Source organism: Salminus brasiliensis, chromosome 7 (genome assembly GCF_030463535.1).
Source record: "Salminus brasiliensis chromosome 7, fSalBra1.hap2, whole genome shotgun sequence".
NCBI lineage: Eukaryota > Metazoa > Chordata > Actinopteri > Characiformes > Bryconidae > Salminus > Salminus brasiliensis.
The window spans coordinates 29021979-29047784 of record NC_132884.1 but is presented as its reverse complement, the minus strand read 5'-3'; the positions used below and the strand labels follow the sequence as shown (position 1 = coordinate 29047784).

General features: G+C 40.8%; 1 protein-coding gene across 1 annotated transcript; it reads right to left on the bottom strand.

Moving 5' to 3' along the window:
• Positions 1-7717: 7717 nt before the first annotated feature.
• c1ql4b (complement component 1, q subcomponent-like 4b) lies at positions 7718-25596 on the bottom strand. The gene is made up of 2 exons (XM_072683070.1): positions 25022-25596; positions 7718-7911 (listed from the first exon to the last, which is right to left on the bottom strand). The coding sequence occupies exons 1-2, from the start codon at positions 25562-25564 to the stop codon at positions 7732-7734; spliced, it is 723 nt and encodes a 240-aa protein (XP_072539171.1). The 5' UTR covers positions 25565-25596; the 3' UTR covers positions 7718-7731.
• Positions 25597-25806: the final 210 nt, after the last annotated feature.

The following is a 25806-nucleotide window of genomic DNA, read 5'->3' as shown; positions in this document are numbered from 1 at the left end:
ATCCTGGACACAGCGCGCCGCCTGGCGGACAAGGAAAGCTGTTTCTTCGGTTTAGTGCGAGACGCTGAAGACGGAGTGAAACTGCGTCCATTCCGGCTCCCGGAAGATCCTCCAGCTGCCATGGAAACCATGTTATGCTTGAGCCAACATGGCAGACCAAGGCTGGCGGTGCCCACTCAACCCCATCCCCCCTTCACCAAAAATGGAAAAAAAGAAAAGAAATAAATAAATTAATACTTGCTATAAGTGTCGTCATATTTTCATAACCGTGGCAGTGGTGCGTGCCACGTGCTTTTAGAACCGTAGCACTATGGCCGACTAACCATTCTAGTTACCAGTCCAAACATCAGCAAGCTATTATAGCGACACAGTGGTGTGTGAAACACAACCAGTTCATTCAATTTTGAGAGACAATGAATGAAGGCGTAGGGTCCGTCTAGAACTTGAAGTACTACCAACATTATTACACTAACTCAACATTAGAGGGCACTGTCGGGCAACGGATGGCCACACTTGTCCTTGAATTTTAGCTCCCTTGTGCTGCTTGGTTTAAGCTATTCCCTGTCCCAACACACCCGATCTTGCTGAACAGCCAATGATCAAGCCCCTTAATAGCTGCATCAGCTATGCTAGGACAGAGAATATCTAAAGCTGTGCAGACCATGGGATCCCCAGGACTGAAGCTCAGAACCACTTCCACTCCGTTCCAAAATAGCTTTCCATGCTCAAACGCATCTACGTGTTGGTTAACAAATGAGTGGAACCAGATGTGTTTCAGCAGGGAAATCACAAAACTGTGCTGGACATTGGCCCCCCATTACTGGAGTTGAGGAGCCCTGCTATAGTGTGCAGCAGACCTCTCAACTCTAGTCCTGGGGGCACAGTTTTGCACGGGTTCTGCCTTGGGCCTGAGAGCCACTGGTGCAGGGCTGCTCGGAGTGTGATCCACAGGTCAAAATTGGCCTGTGAGGAAGCGTTGTTTTGCATCCTTAGCACCGTAGCACCACTGCCAATTGCACCATTCTTTAAGACCCTAGTTAGGCCAGGTTTTCAGACTGATATTTGTTCTACACCCACAGTGCCTTGCAAAAATATTGACTGACCTTTTCAACCTGTTGCCACATTTCAGGCTTCAAACATAAAGATATGAAATTGTAATTTTTTGTGAAGAATCAACAACAAGTGGGACACAATCGTGAAGTGGAACGAAATTTATTGGATATTTTGAACTTTTTTAAGAAATAAAAAACTGAAAAGTGGGATGTGCAATATTTTTCGGCCCCCTTGCGTTAATACTTTGTAGCGCCACCTTTTGCTGCGATTACAGCTGCAAGTCGCTTGGGGTATGTCTCTATCAGTTTTGCACATCGAGAGACTGAACTTTTTGCCCATTCGTCCTTGCAAAACAGCTCAAGCTCAGTGAGGTTGGATGGAGAGCGTTTGTGAACAGCAGTTTTCAGCTCTTTCCACAGATTCTCGATTGGATTCAGGTCTGGACTTTGACTTGGCCATTCTAACACCTGGATGCGTTTATTTGTGAACCATTCCATTGTAGATTTTGCTTTATGTTTTGAATCATTGTCTTGTTGGAAGATAAATCTCCGCCCCAGTCTCAGGTCTTTTGCAGACTCCAACAGGTTTTCTTCCAGAATGGTCCTGTATTTGGCTCCATCCATCTTCCCATCAATTTTAACCACCTTCCCTGTCCCTGCTGAAGAAAAGCAGGGCCAAACCAGGATGCTGCCACCACCATGTTTGACAGTGGGGATGGTGTGTTCAGGGTGATGAGCTGTGTTGCTTTTACACCAAACATAATGTTTTGCATTGTGGCCAAAAAGTTGGATTTTGGTTTCATCTGACCAGAGCACCTTCTTCCATGTGTTTGGTGTGTCACCCTGGTGGCTTGTGGCAAACTTTAAACAAGATTTTTTTATGGATAGCTTTGAGAAATGGCTTTCTTCTTGCCACTCTTCCATGAAGGCCAGATTTGTGCAGTGAACGACTGATTGTTGTCCTATTGACAGAGTCTCCCACCTCAGCTGTAGATCTCTGCTGTTCATCCAGAGTGATCATGGGCCTCTTGGCTGCATCTCTGATCAGTCATCTCCTTGTTTGAGCTGAAAGTTTAAAGGGACAGCCTTGGTAGATTTGCAGTGGTCTGATACTCCTTCCATTTCAATATGATCGCTTGCACAGTGCTCCTTGAGATGTTTAAAGCTTGGGAAATCTTTTTGTATCCAAATCCGGCTTTAAACTTCTCCACAACAGTATCTTGGACCTGCCTGGTGTGTTCCTTGGTCTTCATGATGCTCTCTGCGCTTTAAACAGAACTCTAAGACTATCACAGAGCGGGTGCATTTATATGGAGACTTGATTACACACAGGTGGATTCTATTTATCATCATCAGTCATTTAGATCAACATTGTATCATTCAGAGATCCTCACTGAACTTCTGGAGTGAGTTTGCTGCGCTGAAAGTAAAGGGGCAGAATAATATTGCACGCCCCACTTTTCAGTTTTTTGTATTTCTAAAAAAAAGTTTAAAATATCCAATAAATTTCGTTCCACTTCACGATTGTGTCCCACTAGTTGTTGATTCACAAAAAAATTACAATTTCATATCTTTATGATTGAAGCCTAAAATGTGGCAAAAGGTTGAAAAGTTCAACCGAATACTTTTGCAAGGCACTGTAAATCACTAAAGTGACTTTCAAAAGTGAATGCACATTGACACTAACATTTAGTTAGTTAAAGGGGTTAAAGGTTAAAGAGCTGAAATCCTGCAAAACTGTTGCCTTGCTTTGTTTTAATAAAACGTGCACTTTGCACATGCACTTTCTAAATATAGTTCTTTCTAAACAGTCCATACAGGCCATGTATGGAAATTAAAGTTCAACAACAACCTGTTTCAATCGAACTGTTATTATGATGTTGTTTAGTTGTATATATTCCCTACATCAGTCTGTTAGTTTAGCCCTGCCCACTTAAACTTACGTTATTGTGAGTGTTTTAGCTTTGACTGCTTTTTGAGCAAGGCATGATACAGAGTGGCCAACCAGAGCAAAGAAATTCTAAATCAATTATGATTTTTTTTTACCCACATGCACTGTATTGGCATTGCTTTATAGCCCTCTAGCCCAGTCCTGACATTAGGCATAGTGCCATACAGGCTAATGCTCCAGAGAGTCCCATTCTATTGGAAATATTTTGTACAGGGACTACATATGCTGTGTATGTGTGTGCATGCATTGACACATCTGTGTCAGCAATGGGTGCAACTAAAAGTACTTAAATGCATTCATTAGAAAGGGTGTCCACAAACATTTGGACATTTAGTGTAAATATTTTAAGTGGAGTTAAAATGGGAATTGTTTGTGAGATACATGTTAGGATACAGCCAGTAAACCATCTCTATTAACCAGGAGCCCCCCCACAGCAGGCAAACCTCTAAAAAACATTTGTCTGTCCCTCACAATCAACAGGTTAGTCTATTAATTCATTAGCAAATGATAATGAATGTTTTGTTAAGCGACTCAAAGTAGAGCTCAGTGTTTTAGAAACCATAGCTCTACAAAAAAATAAAAAAATAAAAAATAAAAACCTTGAGACATTTGTCTTGATTGCCTCATGCTCCTGACCTACTGCTGTTCAACACAGATACCTACATGACTGTTGCACTACCTGATTTCCACCAGGTTACTGGAAGCAAACTAAAGCATCACAGTTTACACTAATGAGCCATACGAAATGAATGCAGGGACTGTTAACCCTCTGCAATCATTAACGCTTCTTACATCCTGCTTACAGAAAGATGGATGCCTAATTTATGCTAACAGAATGTGTAATAGACATTTTTAGTATTCCTGCATATCTCTCATGCGTTTCATTAAACACTATATATTGCACGTTTTGCCTGCATTTTGGCAAATTGATAATGAGGGCATGGCTCTGTGTAGACTGGCCTGCCGTTTCCTCTCCTTCTTTCCGAGGCTTGTTTATGTCACAGTTGTCTTCTTTTGTGCGGGTGTGTGTTTGTGTCTGTCTCGCCAACAGCAGCTCTTTGACCTTTTCGTTATCTACCCTCAAAAGATACTTGCAACCATTCCCCCTCATTACCAAGGATACAAGGATAAGTGTGGACATGTGTGTGTGTGTGTGTAAATCTAGGAGATGGGGAGTGAATAATGATCAATACTGTCAGTGGCTCAGTGACTAATTAGAGTGTGTGTGTGTGTCAGTGTGTTTACGAGAGAAGTAGTGAAACTAATAGTTCTCTATTGTATCGTCTTCATTTTTATGGTGTTTATATGTATTGTTTTTTGTATTGTGTTTATTGTATTGTATTGGTCACACTAAATTGCACACTGTGGTGTGTGGTGTGGTGTGTGAGCATCTATGTGATGTGTTTCTAAATAGGTGTGTGTGTGTGTGTGTGTGTGTGTGTGTGTGTGTGTGTGTGTGTGTGTTATATTGATTATTATAATGTGTGTAAGCTTGTCAGAATGTGTGTGAGGACCTTTCTGTCTGGCCTTCAGCAGGGCTTTACTAATGGGGCCAAACACACAAACACACATGTCCACACATACATACTCATAGGCAAAATTATGGTATATAGAACCTGGTTCTGTTACCCTTTACCAAAAGCAGACCTCTTATTAATCCCATATAAAACTATTTTAACAGTCATACAGAGTAGGCTATACATTATATTTATTTGAATTGAGTAAAGCTACTTAAATTATAGGGGGTCCCATACAGCTGTCTAAACATTGGCCCTATAATCGGGCAATCGTTGGTTTGATCCCCAGTGACACCACAAGCCATCTGGCCTCACTCTCCCCCATTACTCAGCGTGATGTATGCCAGCCAGTATGGGTGTGCGTTAACTGACGTAACTGACGCTTAGTGCTCTCCTCAAAGCATGGTTCGCTCTACAGTGACGTGTTATCAGTGTGAATAAATGTGGTAGCAAGCTTCATGTAACTCACAGGGGACAGGGATGCAAACCTGTATCAGCGCCCTGTGATGCCTTGATCTGAGGGTGGAAATTAAACTGTGTTGATGTTGAAACTGATTACAATAATTTGTAAATAATTATATTTAAATAAAATGTTTGAAATAATAATTCTAAATCATACCAACAGAATTAAATGGGGTGTCAGGATTTATTGATTCAGTACCTAAGCAATCGTAATCAAAGATGGTGCTCACCTGAGGTCAAGACCACAAGTTCTACTGGAGGGCCTTTTGTTTTACTATCATATCCAACAATGGTTCACAATGCTTTACGATGGACACAGACACATAGGCTTTGAAAGTTATTTTTATTCTTATATACTCTTCGATATGGCAGAATAAATATCCATAATAAAGACCTGCACAGCTCTGAAATTGCAAGGCATTGCGACGACATTCAGCCCATCACTAGTTACACTTTAAAAGCTCAGTTCACACACTGTATATAAGTACATTAATCACACCATGAGGCAACACAGACACATACAGAAGGTTTATATTACAGATCGATTAGGGGCACAAGCACTCTCTCTTCCTCTCTGTCCCTTTTCCCCCCAATATACACACCTATATTACTATGTATTGTACAGTTGATACTCTATATAGCGTATCCATGTGATATAATACACCAGAGAACCGCTGTGGATTTATTGTTTAACTTCAGACCCCAGAGTTCTTCAGTATGGTAAGGTAAAGTAAGGTAAAGACAGCCGGAAACAATATAGTATGTATTCATGCTGTAAAACCAAAGCAGACCATTATGAAGATTTTCTCTTATAATATAGGAGTCTTTTTAGAGTTATTAGACAGCCTTACATTTTTTCCTGTTTGTGATTAGGCTCTGTTCCTGACTCACAGGATGTGTCATTTGCAGTGTAATTCAGTCCAGGCTTAGAGTCGGGTGAGGAAAAATAAAAGTACAACAAAAATCACTCAAGATATGCTTCTCAGACTTTTTGCTTACAGAAGGAGATCATTCTTTGACTTTGACTGAAAGATACTGGAGTAAAACACAACAGCTCATGCTTAACATCCAATAAGCAATGGACTGACAGACATCAGCAATTACCAGAATCTCATATTCACAATTTGACAAGAGGGAAGGTTGTTCAGTGTTCAATGTGTAACTATGTGTAATTAGAGAACCCAAGCTCCAAATGCTTTGCTTTTACAGGGACAGTCAATCTGGGAAGAATGTTGGTTTGGACAGTATTAGTCTACGCAATGTCAAAGTATTCCCAGTCTGTGGACCTGATAGCCTTAAAAAAGCACATCTATTTTTTTTTTAAGAATTATGCATAATTCAATTGCTGGGGTGTAAACCAGGTCATTCAAGTCAAGGTTACAGGGGAATTCCACTAAATTCTACAGTGTTTTGGTGTAAAATGGTTCATTGTAGAGAATATTTCCTTACAGTGGTGGTGATAGGAACCTTGGAAGTGGTTTTTATTATAAAAAATATAAATGACAAAAGTGATATTTTACTTGCTATACCAATTGAACAAAGAATATGTCACTGATGTGTTCTGAGTTTTTATATGTAATATAGATCATTGTGATATATAAAATAAAAGCTGAGAGATATAAAAGTGCCATCTGAGGCAGCAGAACAATATTACAGGATTTGACAGAAATATGACTCGAGTTACACAGCGTTAAGTAGTTCTCGCAAGTTCCTGCTCATGTCACCAAATTTTAAATAGTGCAGTGTCTGGAGTGCTGAGCCTGAAGTAGCAACGATAGCGGTGCTACTCTTCCTATGACAGGTCAGTATTATTTTCAGGTAAATTATTCAACATTATGCTGTTTTAAATAATCAATAAAGCAATATCTGAGGCATCAGGCAACATAGCTGTAACCACTATATGCAAAAACTGCTTGTGAGGTAGCTTTTAGAGGCATCAGGCACTTCCTATCACCACCACTGTGAGCAATTTTGACTCTGCAAGTTATTCAAAATTGAAGCTTTTTCATCAGACCTCCCTGAATCTGAATGCCTTTGTTTACATCTTAAAGATTTAATTAAGCTGAAATTGGGAAAATTGTCAGAATTCCCCTAGTAATTTTGTTTTTTTTTAACCAACAGCCACCTGCAGCATACAGTCACTTACTCTGTATAATGTACTTTCCCATTCCCTGGACATCAACTGAAAAGCCAACTGCAAAAAATTCAAAACACATTAACAGTAGAAGCCAAAGGGTGTGTGCTGAAGCTTAACACTTAAGTTAATCTGCGTTTTTCAACTAATTTAGTTCTTCAGCTAAGTACAGGACAATTATCGTCGGTGGTAATGGACTGTACACTACAGACACGGCAGGTTGGAGATCAGGCTGAAAGACAGCAGAGTATTCCTTTAAATACTGCGGAAACTCAGCCTGTCGATGTGTGCATTGAACAGAGGAGGCCTGTGTGTTTATGTGTGTGTGGATTGGGGCGATTTATGTGAGCGGAATTAGCAACGTTCTGTCAATACTTTCACTCTACAACCTCATTAACAATGTGATTGACGCAAATGCCTTCAGGGCAGTATGTGTGTGTGTATATATGTGTGGTTTGGAAACTGAGCCTGGGTCTAGGCAGCAACTGTAAGATAAGACTAATAATTATCAGAACAAATTGAGACTCATGCACACTCACACTCACATGTACTGTACTGCATTATGGAATCATATACCTTCCTTCATCAATTTTCACTTCTGTGTGTGTGTGTGTGTTAGTCAGGGTAGATGAGAAATCCACTGAAGGTGCTGTATTTATTGGTGTTTCCTCCATGCACCTTTCCACCGTCCAGCTGCACACACACCTCATCCCCCACGTCTAAGTGCAATATCACGCTGTTGGAGGCGTAGTCGTAATTCTGATCGGCATCCTGTGCGATGGCACTCGCCCGCACCTAATACAAAAACACACACACACACACACAGGTAGAAGGTTAAAGGTTAAAGAAATTCCACCAATTTTCTGAATTTCTATTTGTACTTCTCTGTAAACAAAGTCATTCAGAGTGTTTGATATAAAATGGTTCATTGAAGGGAAAGCTTTTGATTCTTACAGATTCCTTTACAGTGGTGGTGACTGGAAAACAGTCTGAGCTTTTGTGTAATATTAATGCAAAAAACATTTGCATTCATTTGTATTAATTTGACACAGTTTGTAATTTGGGGAAAAAAATATATAACTAACTGGGAACGAATTGACCTATAATTAACATCCTGCATGTACGCCTTGCCATGAATAGATAAAAGCATATATATATGAAATAGCACCTTAATAGTGCAATATTGTTCTGTGATGGAACTTTTAGAGGCATTCAAGACAGGGTCATAGTGGCCTAAGGCTCACTGATGAGATCCATGGAGGCCCCACCTCACAACTTACAGGACCTAATAGATCTGCTGCTAATGTCTTGGTGTCAGATACCACAGGGTGCCTTCAGAGGTCTTGTGGAGTCGGTTGTGGTGGCATAAGGGGGATCTACTCAATATTATGTACTAATGTTATGGCTGACTAGTGTATACTGTATACACTCACACAGGCAGAATGGTGAGGTTTTAATAGTAATAAGGCATTGTAACACACAAACACATAGGCACACATTTAAGGTTTAGCAAGAGGTGAAAGAAGCACAATGAGAGGAGGTAGTCATCATCCAACCATCAAACTCTGTGTTTATTTTTACCCACAAACAGACTTTAAAAAAACATTAAAAATGCATTTTTAAATGACAAGAACACGAGTGAATATGTTTAATGAAGAACAAACATTTATTCATTACACAACACTATGAAACTGAGCCCTGAATGATGGTGGAGCTGTCACAGGATCACAGAGAATGATTCAACTAATAAGAATATACTAAGAATCAAGAATTGTTAAAGTAGATTTCAGCGCTTCAGGGTCTCAGTCTAAGCTGTTTGTCCTGATGGCCATGAGCAGAACCAGCTTCAATTGTTTTTATTTTCAGGTATTAGGATTAGGATATTAATTTTGTATTGACCTCTGTATTACTAAATAGAAATAACTGTTCTACTACCCCCCCCCACACACACACACACTTTACCATATTTTATAACCTAATCTTCAATCAGCTAATTTCTAATTACTTCTTAAAACATGCACACTCACACACACACACACACACACAATATCCGCTTCATGGCAGAACAGTTTCAATTTGGCTCCAAAGTTGAATAACGACTGCAGCTGTAATACTGACAAAATAAGAACACACTTTCCTTGCTCCTCTGTCTTCCTATTCTCTCTCTCTCTCTTTCTTGCTCTTTCTCTATCTTCCTCTGTAATGCCATCTCAGTTTCTTCCTGTCCACTGGGCTTGGCTCAAATAGATGAGATGGGCAATGACCTTAGACCCTCAAATCTCATTGGACAATGGATACCCCCCCCTTCCTTTTCCCCTCACACACATACCACCTACACACATAAACGTATGTGAGACAATTGTCCACTGTTTAACCTGCTGCTGCAAGCAATAGGGGTAACACACTCACACACAAACACACTGATGTTTTGTCCAGTAAGGACAAAAGTATTGGGACACCGGTCGGTGCCAATAGGTTTATGTTTATTTGCTTCAGAGAGTCCTATTCTGTTGACAGTACTTCTCTTCAAGGACTAGACAAGCTGTATGTGCACATCTGTCAGCAGTGGGTAACTCATTATGAGGGGTGTCCAACCTTTGGACAGATAGTGTATAAAGGGGGGTGTGTGTGTGTGTGAGAGAGAGAGAGAGAGAGAGAGAGAGAGAGAGAGAGAGAGAGAGAGAGAGAGAGAGAGAGGTGTGTCTACACAACTCTGAAGTCTAAAGGGATAAAGCTATTGATCCACATGTTGCATGTAATTTATAAGACAGCCTTCCTCTAATACTTGATTTGGACACACCAGCTGCATTCTATAACACACCCCAAGGTTCCCTGACTCACAAATGCCCTGAATAAGATTTTAGATTCTGAACACACACACACACTCACATACACACACACAACCACACATTCAGTGCTACATAGGAGGCTACTATGGCTTTAGATAGCTCCTTAAAATGTGTATAAGTTGGTGTAACTCAATCAATTTTCCTACTTCACCATCTCCACTATTTCATTTTCCAGCAGCCTATTTTTTTTGTTTATTTCATTCGAGTTTTGCTTGGAGAACAAGCCCCCTGCAGCCCTTTAATAACTTAAGCTCAGACGTAAGCGCTACAATTGCGCTCTGTTTACACTGTTTTCAGCTCACTACATTACTGCATGCAAATTCATCATGGGCCCACTCACTTTATCGCCCACTCGCTGCACCCAACACATTAGGATATATCAGAACCTTATCCCTCAAGACTTCTACAAAACCTAATTAATTAAGGAAAATGTGGCCAAAAGCAGGATTTCCTGCATCAAGAAAATTAAATTGTCTTCCATTGTCCTTAAAGGACTAGATCAATGTTTGTTATTAAAATTGTTACAAACTCACTGATAGTTTTAGTACTGAGAAATTGTCTCTTCTGCAGCTTCTGTCTGGTTAAGACTCCAGAACTATGCAAAACTGACCATAAACATTCTAAACATTAAGAAAACATTAATCTAACCTATATTTGAGATAAACCCATTAATTAAGAAATTATGTGTTGGTACCTTTTCATATAATACTTTGTGTAGCTTCCCTCTGCAAAAGTAACAGCTCAGAGTCTTCTCATGTATTGCTTTAAAGAGATCCTCCAAATCCTTCAGATTCAGAGTCTGTGATACCATGTATCCAAACATGATCTCCATGCATCTGGAAGAGAAACAGCTGTCTAACTGCACAGATCGAATGATGACCTAGAGCCCTTCGAGCTTCAAGTACAGCTCAGCTCGACCCGCCATCCCTCAAAATCCGCGGAAGACGAGCGTCCAGGCTTTTTTTCTGTCCTGGCACCAAAGTGGTGGAACAAGCTTTCCCTGGGCGTCCGAACGGCCGAGTCGCTCGCTGTCTTCAAACGCAGACTGAAGACCCACCTCTTCCGAGAGTACTTGGACGAATAGAGTACTTTGGTCACCTTATTGTCTTGTGTTTAGTAATGTCTAAGCTTAGAGGTATCTTATGACTTACACTTTGTAAGTCGCTCTGGATAAGAGCGTCTGCTAAATGCCATAAATGTAAATGACTGAATTCAGTATACACTAAAAGCCAGTCCTTGAATAGCATTGTTTATTAATGATGAATGTTTGCTTGTTTAGATGTTCTATCAGGAAGTGCAGAAAGCTAGCTGTGATGCTGCTGGTTAACCTAATCACAACTGTGTAATTATTCCGAGTTTCCGAACATACTGGCAGAGAAAACTCCCTTATGAGTGTGTTGGCTACCATGTCATATAAATAAAGGCTTTAGATGATGTGCAATTGCGGTTAAAAGTCTATCATAAATGCAAAAAGCCTCAGCTTCCAGGGGACCCCCTGTGAACCGCTTTTATGTCCCAACCAATGTCAAAATCAAACCTACGCCCTTGCCTAAGATGTAACTAATGTCTGCAGTTTCCCCGCTGTGATACTTTGAGAAATTCATTGAGCAGCCACTTGAACCAACCTCCTCACTGTGAGTGGGGTCATTTTCAACTATTCAGCTATTTTCTCTAGTCAGTTCCGGGAAGCTTACTCAGACACGTCAATGTCGAACAAAACGGAGAAGGTCAGCTCCCATGCAGAGTTGTACAATTTAGCGCTAATGTTAAAGTAAAACAGCAGCTGGTTTATTAGAAGAATCCAAATTAGAAAGACACTTTACAGCCACGGCACAGCAATACAATGGAATTTAACCTCCATATTTAACCCATCCGTGGCAGTGAACACTAGTGGTGTAATGGGTCACGGATTATCCCCCATGGATCACGGTTCATCCCACACAGTTCGAGAGGCATGTGAAATATGGATTAATCGGCAAAGTTTACCTATAAAAGTAAAAGTGTGAAATACAGTACTGTTACTGCTGCTGTTACTTTTTACAGTAATATTTCCCTAAATCTGGACGCAGAGCTGCAGGGAAACCATACAGGCTAAGCAGCTGTCTGTCACATAAACAAAGCATGTGGAGAAAACCACTACGGTTTGTGCCACATGAGCCAGAAGGCAACACAAACATGCATCTGCAGCGCCATCACTCTGGTGTGTTCATGAAGAGCAGAGTTATATTAGTGTGAGGTATGGGATGCACGGTCTCACATGAACACAGGCTGAGTGTAAAAAGGAGAAATCTTCTTTGCCAACCTCAGAACGACAGACTCAATTACTAACTTTTAAGGTGTACCGGAATTTAAAATAAAAAGAAAACAGAGCATGAGAGAGAGGCAATCGCTCCAGACAGCCACTACACCAGACAGTCACTAATACAAACAAGTGAACAGACCATGTCAAAATAAAAGTCACTAACACAAATGAACAGACAAACTGTGTGAAAATATGTCACTAACAAAAACAAACAAGCAAACCATTGTCAAAAATAAGTTGCAAATACAAATGAACAGACTGTGAAAAAGTAAAAGTCACTACTACAAACAGGCTGTTTCAAAATAAAGGTGACTAATACAAACAAGCAAACAGATGTGTCAAATAAAAGCCACTACTAGAAATGAACAGACTGTGACAAAATAAAAGTCACTAACACAAATGAATAGACTGGGTCAAACTAAAAGTAACTACATTTACATTTATGGCATTTAGCAGACGCTCTTATCCAGACCGACTTACAAGGTTACTCATATTACAGAGGTGGGCAATGTAGTGTTAGGAGTCTTGCCCAGGAACTCTTATTGGTGTAGCGCAGCATAGTCACCCAGACCGGGAATCGAACCCTGGTCTCCCACATGGTGTAGTAGCTCAGTGGCATGTAGTGGTGTTATCTGTTGCGCCACACCAACCACTAATACACTGCTACACATGAACAAACAGACTGGGTCTAAATGAAAGTCATTAATTCAAACAATTCTGTTTTGTGGAATAATTTGATCTGTGGCACCAAAGCCATGATCTGATCCAAACAGAGAGTCTGTTACAGCACTAGCGAACTCACAAACACACACTACTGAAAAAGGCAGTGAGAACACACACTTAGAGGGCAGTCTCAGCATGCAGTGAGCAGCTGAGATTTATCCATGAATGCTGAGGGAGGAGAAAGCGCTGTTGCTTCATTATTTAGATCACACACATGGTAAAATCTAAATACTTTATGTTGAGCTATGCGCAATTACAAATTATGGAAAACAGCTGTTTTAATAAGATATGTGTGTGAAACAGGTGAACCTCTCCTGAAATTCTTCTCACATCCTCTCATTAATTCTCTCTCTCTCTCTCTCTCTCACACACACACACACACACACACACACACACACACACTCTCTCTCTCTCTCTCTCTCTCTCTCTCTCTACCCCGGAAACATGTATCCATTTTTCCTGCCTCTGTGCTGAATGAGATGCAGGTCACGCGCGTGTCTCCCCGCTGCGCTCGCGCTGTCCGCTCTAAATCAGATTGATTAAGGGCGCGCAGTGGCGCCTCCCGCGGGACGGTGAGCGCGCGCCGCGGAGCTGCTGCTAATGGAGCCCGGTGACCAATAAGAGCAGTGCAGGACAATAAACGGAGAGCAGGAGCACGAGCAGAGCGGTCAAATGGAGTCATGAAGGAGCAGTGAGAGAGAGAGAGAGGGTATGTGTATCTGTGAGCCTAAAGACAGTAAATATATGAAGGATAATAAAAATGATAGCTATTGCTCTATATATTATTATTATTTTGTTATATACATTTTACATTTATTGTTATTAACATTGCACTACCTGTCTCCTTACAACTGCCGTGTCAGTACCACGTGTGCTGGAAGTATAAAGCTTTAGGAGAGTGACTAGATGAGTAGTATAGACTGTATGTCCAAAGTTCAGCCTCCCTATCAGGTCTACAAACCTGCAGACATATTTTGTTAAGAGATTTAGCGTTAATTCAATTACAATGTGTTAAATAAAATAACACAATTAACATTAGAATATGTAAATATTGAAGCCTGTTCTCTGGGTACATTTATATTTTCGACATATTTAACCCATCCGTGCAGTGAACACATACATTCACACACTAGTGAGCACATCCTTACACACACACTGGGGAATGACAAGCACATGTGCCCAGGGTGGTGCCCAGAGAGCAGTTAAGGGGGTTTGGAAGGGCACTTTGCCCACATCCTGGCGGTTCAGGGGATTGAACCAGTGCCCTTCTTGTCACAAGGCTGCTTTGACCATAGGGTGACCAAACCTTTTCATACAATCATAGCTTGTCTGAGCTTGTGTTTAGTCTAAATGGCATTATGGATGAGCTTATTAAATACAAAGTTGAATGTTTATTTAATCATCACATACAAACTATTATTATTATTATTATTATTATTATTATTATTATTTTATGTTCTGTCTGTTAAAATAAGGATTCATTTTCTGAAATGTGAATGGGATTATTAGGAAGTGAGCTGAAAGGATACATGGACCTATTTAAGCCCTGTTTAGACATAATACATTTTCTGATCTTTACTGCATTACATAAATTAAATCAAACATGATTATCATAAAAAAAAACGGAAATCCATCCGTTTACTTAGATGTAGGGGAGCTTTTTTATTTTTAAATGGCTAAATTGATTTGTCATTGCTTAATAAAGTCAACTTTGGATTACTGATTGCTCAAATAATCCACAAAATAATCAGTAGATAACTGCACTGCTGATAGAATTAAATGTGACAGCCTTTGCATATAATACGGATCCTGACCATATAGGCCTATCAGCTTTAGCCTGTTTTAAACACCCCTGCCATTTAAATATGTCAGTCAGCTCATAATACCTGTCAGTGGAATGAGGGGTGATGCCATATAGCCTTTTGAGTAATAGAAAAGTATATCGGACATTTAACCCCCATGAGAGAGGTGTGAATCCCTATCCGTAAATGTTAACTCTGTGATTTATGGATTCACATGTGATTCATTCATGTGCCATAACTCTGTTCTCAGCACAAGCTCATGTCCCTGAGTAACATTTAAAAAGCTAATTGGTGAAAGGATCACCACGATTGTGTGGCTGGAAGCGTTTCTTTATGGATGGCGGTTGGCGTGTCGTTCTGAGCTACTGCCTCCTTCAGAAAAGGCCAGGACTTCCTTTAACAAATAGACTTCTTCTAATTGTGTCCCGCCACAAGCTGGAGACATAGAGATCATTTAGCCATCCTGACATTGACAATGACAGTGAGACATGCGGACAGGCCAACCTTCTCTCTCTCTTTCTCCATCACGTACAAACAAACACTCACACACACACACACACACACACACACACACACACACTCACACACATCTAAAATTACACATAGCTCTATTGTTTACGTATCTAACAGCAAGCCACGTCATTAGCCAATACTTCTCTAGAACTCAGTAAATCAGAAAAACAATACTAGCTTAGAATCACAATAGTAGAAAATAATACAGTCCACTGTAGCCTGATAAACAGCTGTATTCTCTCTAGATATCAAAACAAGAAATAGGAAGTTATTGCAGGATGAAGAGAAAAAGGAGGACAGACAGAAAGAGAGAGAGAGTCAGATCAGTTTCATTATCCACAGAAGAGGGGATGTGTATCAACAGGGGAGAGAGTCTGCGTCTGTTACAAAACACTGCAACTTCTGGAACTGCTGCTTCAGAGAATTGGGAAGGAGAGAGAGAGAGAGAAAGAGGGAGAGGAAGAACAGAAAATATGTCAACATAGATTGGAACTGCATTTTATGCTGAGGTAAAATGCTGGCTGTGTTTTTAAAACCTAATTTAAATGCAGTAATTTAAGGATGTCTAAAAATATGACCTCTATAGCCATGTCCAAAACTGCGCCCTATTCACTATATAGTGCACTACTTTGAGGTTCTGTCATTTCGTAGTGGTGTCTGAAAGTGAATTGCCGGATATTCAGTGCACTGTAACAATCCCACAATGCACCGTAATATAATATGTAGTGTACAAATGATGTACTCTAAAAGTACTTGGAATATCCACAATCTATCCACGTCACAGAAAGCTGGTTTGAAGTAAAGGATCCTTTACAGCTCGTATACAGCTAAGAAATGTGGCCTACGTGGGGAGCGATTTGGAGGACACAACTGATGATAAGATATAACCCTTCCTGGCCATCGATTACCCACAGTGCTCCGTGCAAAAAAAGAAAAGAAAAAAAAGAAAAGAAAAAAAAAAACACGAAAAAAAAAAATTATGATTTATTACTATAATATCATTCCAGAAATGAAATAAGCACACAAGTTTCCCGCCACAACAGCATGAATTACCTTTGCGGAGATGTCACCATGCAGCCTGGTTAGACTGTTCCATTTGTGTGACTAAAAGCCTGCTAAGAAGGTGTTTTCAGTCCTACCGAGGACCCGCCATACTTCGTTTGCAGCCCAGGCTTTGGAGCGCAGCTTGTTTATGCGGATCACTCTGCTGTCTATAGGGCAGACTATTCACTATCCCCTACTGCTTATATAATATTTTTTTAGGAGCTGAGAAAGTGAGGAAGTCCTTATGGGACTCACAAGAAGGACAGACAGAACAGAATCCTGTTCTGTTCTGGAAGGTTTGTCCTTAGTTAGCTGACAAATCTCTGTTTCTCTGTGGAGCTGAAGGCTAATTGGTGGTTCAGGTGTGCACCGCTCAATTAGAAGCCCTCTAATTGGCAGTTGACTTTGGATAGAGCCTAATTTGATAAAAGAGGTGATACCTGGACGTTTAACAGCAACATGAACATGATATAGGTTAAGACTCTCTCTCTCTCTGTGTGTGTGTGTGTGTGTGTGTGTGTGAGTGTGTGTGTATGTGCGTGCGACAGGGGGTGTCCTTTATTGGGCTTCTTTGCAATCCCACACTGACGTTAATCTCTGCGTTTGTATGAGTTCGACCTTTAGGCTGCTCTATTCAAAGGGCAATGAAAACATAGGAAATGAGAGAGAGCAAGAAAAGTGAGGGAGAAACGGATAACAAGGGGAGAAAGGTTGGAGAAGGCTAGTGAAAGAAATGCTGGGGGTGTATGTCATATGGCGCATTGAATCTCCTGTTGTGCACTATTACACCAACAGTAACACCAGTGGCATTGAGGTAACGCAGGTTTCTATCATCAGCCAAATTAATGAATTAATCGGCGGATGTAAACTCATTAGCTGCGGTTTAATTGACAGGCTGTTAGTGCCACTGCTAACACCTCCTCTGTATCGCGCTGTAATTAGCTGTGTGGTACACCGACAGCTCCACTGAGACAGAGAGAGAGAGAGAGAGAGAGAGAGAGAGATAAACACAGGTAGAAGAAAGAGCAATTGAATAAGGAAACACAGTGAACGAGAATTAAATTTAATTATTTAATTTATTCATTGCAACATTTTTTACACCTGCTCATCGAATGACAGGAATGTGTCTACACTGAATATTTTTCTATTTAGAGGACGGCGACTTTAGGGTACACATAACCTAACATCTAATATCTTGAAATTGATAAAAAAAATTAAAAAAAAAATTATATATATATATATATATATATATATATATATATATATATATATATATATATTATATACACCGCTAGCTCCATCTACAGTCCTTAATTGGGTATCATTTGAAAGTATGTTTTAAGAAAAGAGGATAAATTACATTCACTCACTTAGCAATTTATTAGGAACAGGGCAGGGCCTCCCTTTGCTCTCAACAGTTTCAGATTCCACAGGACGCTGGAAACACTGAGATTCTGGTCCATGTTGACATGATAGTGACACAATTCCTGCACCACTTTTAATGCTGTCATTCCTCTATTCTCTTTCAAGGTGTTATGAGGAACTGAGGAACACTTGAACATTGTCATGTTTAAGCCAGTTTGATTGAGGCAGTGGTGGCTCGGCGGTTAGTGCGCCGGGATATCAATAACAAGGTTGTGGGTTCGATTCCCGGGCTCGGCAAGCTGCCACTGTTGGGCCCTTGAGCAAGGCCCTTTACCTGCTCTGGGTGTGTGTGTGTACTCACTGCTCCTAACACATGTGTGTGTTCACTACCAGATGGGTTAAATGTGGAGGACACATTTAACCTTTACCTTTACCTTTATTGAGTGACATACATTACCATGCTGGAAGTAGCCATCAGAAGATAGGTAAACTATCTTCGAGGTCGAGAAAGGATGCACATGGTCAGCAACAATACTCAAATATACAGCGGGGGAAAAAAAGTATTTAGTCAGTCACCAATTGTGCAAGTTCTCCCACTTAAAAAGATGAGAGAGGCCTGTAATTGACATCATAGGTAGACCTCAACCATGAGAGAAAAAAATCAGAAAATCACATTGTCTGATTTTTAAAGAATTTATTTGCAAATAATGGTGGAAAATAAGTATTTGGTCAATAACAAAAGTTCATCTCAATACTTTGTTATATATCCTTTGTTGGCAATGACAGAGGTCAAACGTTTTCTGTAAGTCTTCACAAGGTTGGCACACACTATTGCTGGTATGTTGGCCCATTCCTCCATGCAGATCTCCTCTAGAGCAGTGATGTTTTGGGGCTGTCGGCGGGCAACACAGACTTTCAACTCCCTCCAAAGGTTTTCTATGGGGTTGAGACCTGGAGAATGGCTATGCCACTCCAGGACCTTGAAATGCTTCTTACGAAGCCACTCCTTTGTTGCCCTGGGAGTGCTTGGGATCATTGTCGTGCTGAAAGACCCAGCCACATTTCATCTTCAATGCCCTTGCTGATGGAAGGAGGTTTGCACTCAAAATCTCACAATACATGGCCCTATTCATTCTTTCATGTACACGGACCAGTCGTCCTAGTCCCTTTGCAGAGAAACAGCCCCAAAGCATGATGTTGCCACCCCCATGCTTCACAGTTGGTATGGTGTTCTTTGGATGCAAGTTGTGTTTGTACCAAACAGTTCTACTTTGGTTTCATCTGACCATAAGACATTCTCCCAATACTCTTCCGGAACATCCAAATGCTCTCTTTTATAAACTTCAGACACGCCCGGATATGTACTGGCTTAAGCAGGGGAACACGTCTGGCACTGCAAGATCTGAGTCCCTGGCGGCGTAGTGTGTTACTGACGGTAGCCTTTGTAACGTTGGTCCCAGCTTTCTGCAGGTCATTCACTAGGTCCCCCCATGTGGTTCTGGGTTTTTTTACTCACCGTTCTTGTGATCATTTTGACCCCATGGGCTGAGATCTTGCGTGAAGCCCCTGATCGAGGGAGATTAGCAGTGGTCTTGTAGGTCTCCCATTTTCTGATTATTGCTCCCACAGTAGATTTCTTCACACCAAGCTGCTTGCCTATTGCAGATTCAGTCTTCCCAGCCTGGTGCAGGTCTACAATTTTGTTTCTGGTGTCCTTCGACAGCTCTTTGGTCTTCACCATAGTGGAGTTTGGAGTGTGACTGTTTGAGGTTGGGGGCAGGTGTCTTTTATACTGTTAACGAGTTCAAACAGGTGCCATTAATACAGGTAATGAGTGGAGGACAGAGAAGCCTCTTAAAGAAGAAGTTACAGGTCTGTGACAGTCAGAAATCTTGCTTGTTTGTAGGTGACTAAATACTTATTTTCCTCCATTATTTGCAGATAAATTCTTTAAAAATCAGTCAATGTGATTTTCAGAATTTTTTTTCTTATTTTCTGATTTTTCTTATCATAGTTGAGGTCTACCTATGATGTCAATTACAGGCCTCTCATTTTTTTTAAATTGGGAGAACTTGCACAATTGGTGACTGACTAAATACTTTTTTTCCCCACTGTAGGTGGTGGTATTAACAGGCCCAAGGTGTGTCAAGAAACATTCCCCACACCTTTACACCACCTCCACCAGCCAGGACTGTTAACAGAAGGCACAATTCAATCAACAGAATTCGAGATTAATCAGACCAGGCTATTTTTTCCAGTCTTCCAGATTCGGTGAGCCAGTGCCAACTGCAGCCTCAGCTTTCTTTTCTTGGCTGAAAGAAGTGACAAGTCAATGTGGTTTTCTGCTGTTGTAGCCCACCCTGTTGTAGCCTTAAGGTTGGACGTGTTGAGCATTCTGAGATGCTTTTCTGCTCACCGCAGTTATACAGTGGTTATCTGAGTTACTGTAGCCTTTCTGTCAGGTCACATCAGTCAGTCACTCTCTGTAGACCTCTCTCATCAAGAAGGTTTTCACCTGCAGAACATCTGCTGATTGTTTTTTCTTTATTGCACCATTCTGAGGAAACTCTACAGACTGTAGTGCTTTAAAATGCCAAGAAATCCGCGGTCACAGAAACACTCAAACCAGCCTGTCTGACACCAACAATCATGCCACGCTCAATTTTTTTCCCCATTCTGAGGTGGATGTCAACAGGTGAGTGTATTTTTCAGTAAGGGTATATATTTGCATTAATGTTGAATTTGACATTTTTGCTTTTAAACCAGTTGAAAGCATCAGCTGTGACAAATGGACCCACAGAAATTGTCCGAAATGACTCCAGAATACAGTCTTGTTGCACGATAAACTTTTTTTATCATGGTTACAAAATTGTTACATTAGCAAAATTATGGAGCTTAATATTGATCAGTTTCTTTTCTCACAGTGAACATGGCGTATCCACAAAGTAATTCTGTTTATAGTATCAGTTATAAAATTGTATGACCTGTGATAAGGTCAACAGACATTTACTCTCACTCACACTCGCTCCCCCTCCACCCCACCTCCATTTCTGCTCATCTATCTTACTTACTCTGATCTGATGATGTCTGTGCCTCTGGCCTCGCTGCAACTCTCTCTCGACCTCTCTGTCTGCTCTCCTCTGATTAGCCATCCATCTTCCTCTCCTCCGCTCATCTCTCCATCATCCCACACAATCTTACTCCCTCCCGTTGTTCACCACAAACATGGGGTGGTCTTTTCCCTGTTATTTCTGTGTTTTGGCTTTTCATGCCTTGAAATTGTTACATTTAAAGCAGAGCATTTAAACAATGTTCAAAAATTGCTCATGAGCACCAGTGTTATATCTTTCTTGTCTCTTTTTCAGACTGCATTTAGCTACATTAACTTACACCCATGGTTGCCACAGACACAGATGTGGAAGTGCACACACACAACCTGACTACTCTCTTTAGATAAATACTGCCAATAGAATAGGACCCTCTGGAACAGATAAAGATGAACCTATTGGCTCCATGCTGTATGTCAGGTGTGAGCTAGACAGGTAAAAAAAAAGCCCCCCAGCATTGAGCTGTGGAGTAGTGGAACAGTGTTCTCTGGAATTAATCCAATCCATCCAATTTTTAAGAATGACCCTTTTGTCGCTGAATGCAATTAGATCCTACCAGCAATGCTCCACAATCTAATATAAAGTCTTCTCTAGACAGTAGACATTTACCCTTTTTTAAATACCCTTGATTCTAGAAGGAACAATAAATGAGCAGATGTCCCAATACCTTTGTCCATATATGAATGTTGTATGTGTGTTTTAATGCTGTGCAATATATTGCTTGTTAATTGTTATCATTATATATTAAAAATTCAAAAGATTGCAATATGCAAATGAGCCCTCTAACCAATCACAGTTTCATTGGCTTAACTCAAGAGTATCAGAAAAAAGGCCACTCTTTATCTATTACTGATTAATGAATTACACCCCCTCATATATAGCAAGTAATCACAATTCTAGTACTTAGTCCATGTAGTGTAGCTTTAATATTTGTGTGTGAATGTCTGTGTGTGTGCATGTGTGTCTTTGTGTATGTATGAATTCCAAGTGTGTGCACACTTTTCAAATGGAGGCTGTTTGAGAGGACCTTGAGAGTTTAGCTAAACAGAAAGATAATTAATGAGACCACAGATGGACATACAGCAGTGGGTGTGTATGCGTGTGTGTATGCGTGTGTGTTTGTGTGCGTGTGTGTCACAGGTGGAAGAGGAGGAATCTCATCTTAAAGGCATGAATGATTTAACAGAAGAGGAAAGCACTAGAATGACAATATATCACAGCATGCAATAAGCCAGCTAAACCTGCAAACCTGCACCCCCCCTCAACTCCACCTCCTTTCTATTCGTCTAGCTCACGCACTCTCACTGTCCCTTTACTCTTAATAGAGCCAGTAGTGTTAAATCAATGAACAGTCTGGCTGTGGCCTGTAATACATGGGCCTGTGTGTGTGTGTGTGTGTGTGTGTGTGTGTATGTTCCTTATATATTCTGCAATAAAACGGTTGTGTTGTATGAGTGTCACGGGAGTCATTCTCTTACTCCTCTAGGACGGAGATTCAAAGAGAAAAATGGCAGATGCTGGAAGGATTTCTATCAGAACGGTGTCTTAAATCCTGTACTGTTGAGACCTATGATATACTGTGGAGAACTCCTGGTAAATCACAGGCTATCTACCACTGTGCAAGAATGCATAAGCAACAATAAAGTATATAGTATTGCATATATAGTAAAATATTATAAAGAATTTAATGCTTACTAAGATAAACTGCAGTCTGCATTGCTCTCTCTAGTCATTTTTGTCTACATGTAAAAATAAGGATTTGAGAATGCGATAGGCTGAAATTTGCAATGATGAATTAACATCTTCAACATTCAGCTGTACACAAACACACTATGTACATTAACACAGAATTGATGTGCCAGAAAAATACAGTTGTGGTTATTTGCAATGCAAAAGATGCCAACACAGCAAATATATCATCTCGAAAGAAGTGTCTATCATCTATAAAGTCCATGTTCAAATGCCACTGCAGAAGAGCAGTGGAGAGAGAAATAAGACTATAAGTCAGCAGGTTCAAATATCTATGGCCTTCCACTGTAGCTCAGCATAGCACTCTTGAGTAATACACCTGAAACCCAAAAAGGCAAGGTGAAGCTGGTAACCCCAAAAAGATTTGAGGATTCCTGCATTAGAAGTCCAAAACCTATTAACCATCACATTTAACTCTTGCTTGAGCCCACATTACACATTGAGCCCACATTCCCCATGTAAGAGCACCCTATGTTTGTTAAAAAAGGTGACTTCATAAGAGAAGGTGAAAACAAAAACTGCAACTTTACAGAAGAAGGAAAAAGCTTCTTAACTTTCAGTGGAGGTTAAAATAAAATATGTTAATGATACAATATGTTATTTCACGTCATGTCGGAGCATTTCTACTGGTTCATTTATCATGATATTTTGAGACAATTTAAAAAAACAGATTCAAATTATGGCAAAAATGGAGCTACAAGGTTTTCTGTGTGACTGCAATGTTATATAACTTAAACTAAACTTGAGTTTGCTTTTTAAGATGTCCACTGGTGTATCCTTAAAATGAGCTTATGCACCATTTCTGGCCCATCCTACCCCCTACACCTGTAAGAACTAATAACTGAACATTATGTCCACCTAATTACACTGCAATAAAGGCTTATTGACACAGTATCACAGATGCTCCCAAGGGTCTTCAGTCTCTCCTCTCATCCCACATTCTGAATCTGCCACCAGAGGAAACAACAGTCTGCAAGTGTGTGCAGGTGTGTGACAGAGGGTGTGTATAAACACACATTAACAAGGGATTTTTTTTATCTCTCTTTGGATAATCCCTGCTTTTTTCTCCTCTGTTCTGTGACTCAAATCAAAACTGAACGGTTGAGTTGAGAGCAACTGAGTCCCCGATCCGTGTCATGTTTCACCAGATGGAGACTTGTATTTTCTTCTGGTAGTTCTTTCACTCGCTTTACTTATCCGTTTATTCAAAAATCCTGAGGTCCTATGAGGACTGCCTCCAGCTGTTGCATTTCGTTCCACTCCAAAGAGAGAAAGAAAGAGAGAGAGAGAGAGAGAGAGAGAGAGAGAGAGAGAGAGAGAGAGTGCATGTATGTATTCTCAAAGACAGCTTTTAATTATCCCCTTTAAACCACTTCAATTGTATGGGGTCTTTCAAAGTAGTTACAAATTATTCCTTAGGCAAAAAGGACCATGGAACCATTCTGTGATATGTTGAGCCATTTGTTTCTCATAAAGGCATATCTAGTTTGTTCTCCATCATGGAAAATATGCCATTTAATATTTATATTAAATAATATATATAACCATTTAATATGCCACCTTGATTATCCTCTCTCTCCCCCTTTTCTCTCTCTCAGTAACTTCAGCAAAGTCTGGGACGATATGATGAGAAAATGGCTATTGAATTATTGAAAGGCTGCTTTACCAGATCTTATTTGAATGTTAAATCCATTCCTTAATCTCATCTCAGCCAACAACAGTCCAAAAATTTATCCTGGATACCAGTCATTTCAAACATCAGTTGATGCCAGCTCACTGCTTTCTGTGTTCTCGTCCTGTCCCTCAGCATTATTATTTTTATATTCATTTTGGTGAAGTACTGAAAGTACCAGTGTGAAATTCAATTCAGCTACATGAGAGGCCTCTCACTGCAGGTCTCTGCTCCAGACTCCACCCTCCTACTGACATGCTTTTCAGCTCTTCTTTGTTAAGTTCATTTGTACATATTAAAACAAGGGCAATTTGACATTTGATCATTTGTATGAATGAATTAACAAATAATAAATGAATCAGCCTAAATGTGACAATAAATATGTTGAGAAATGGTAGAACTGTTTTAGGCAGCAGCTTCATCTCAAAAGCTTTAAAATAAACCCTTAAAAAGGTACTAAAATAGCAGGTGTTATTTTAAAGAGAGGTTTTGTCATGTAAAAATTATTTATAACATTATGGTAGATAAATTAAACAAAACATCATGATTGAAAAAAAGTACATGGAAAAATGTGAGTAGTACATGGACTCACTAAGCGTACTTAAACTAGTACCTGCTACCACAGAGCAGAGTCAGATAATATCTGATAGGAAGTGCTATGTTGGAGTGAGCTGGTTTGCATCATGTGACTTGCCCCTAATGAAATAAAATAAACTATCCCAAAGTGTGAACAACTGCCGTCATGTGGACACATACATGCGCCATGCACCGTCTCCTACCTGTCCGTTCTTCTTGAGGTCCGCCCACATGCTGGTTCCGTCCCCTCCCCTCATGAGGACGTGGTAGGTGAAGTAGTAGATTCCAGGCAGGGGACAGGTGAACTTGCCCGTGGTGGGTTCATAATAATTCCCCACATTGGTCACCACATCATCAAACTTGAGGATGTCATTGCCCTCGTGCTGCTTACGTAGGCCAGCGTAGAAGGCTATTTTGGGACTATAGAATGAAGGAACATATCCTCCCGGGCCGGGTCCAGGGGGACCGGGGGGACCTGGTTTGCCTGGTTCACCAGGCGGCCCTCTTGGGCCGGGGGGCCCTGGAAGCCCTGGGTTACCACGGAAACTTGACCTCCCTCCCCCTCTACGCCCTGGGATGTCTTGCGGAGGTGGGGAAACGGGCGAGAGTTCGTTAGTGGGCGTGAGGGAGTCGCACACCATCTTACAGCTGCCCAGCATTTCATAATGGGTCCCTCCGCTCCCGGCTCCGCCTAGCTTGGTGCTGTGGACCAACAGCGGGATAGCAACCAGCAGCACCAGCACCATGGCCACACCCACTGCAGCACCAATGACTCGCTTCCTGCGGCTCAGGCGGGAGGCCGCCAGAGAGAGGAAGTCCTCCTCTCCTTTAGAGGTCACGGGGCCGGCCAGAATGAACTCTGGGAAAAAAATGGACTAGGGTGAGAGATTGGGGGGAGGGGGGTGCAAAAATGAAAAGGGCCAAAAAGAAACTTGGGTGTTAATAAGGTGTTTAGAACAATCCAATATTCTTCAATATATTCAAGTAA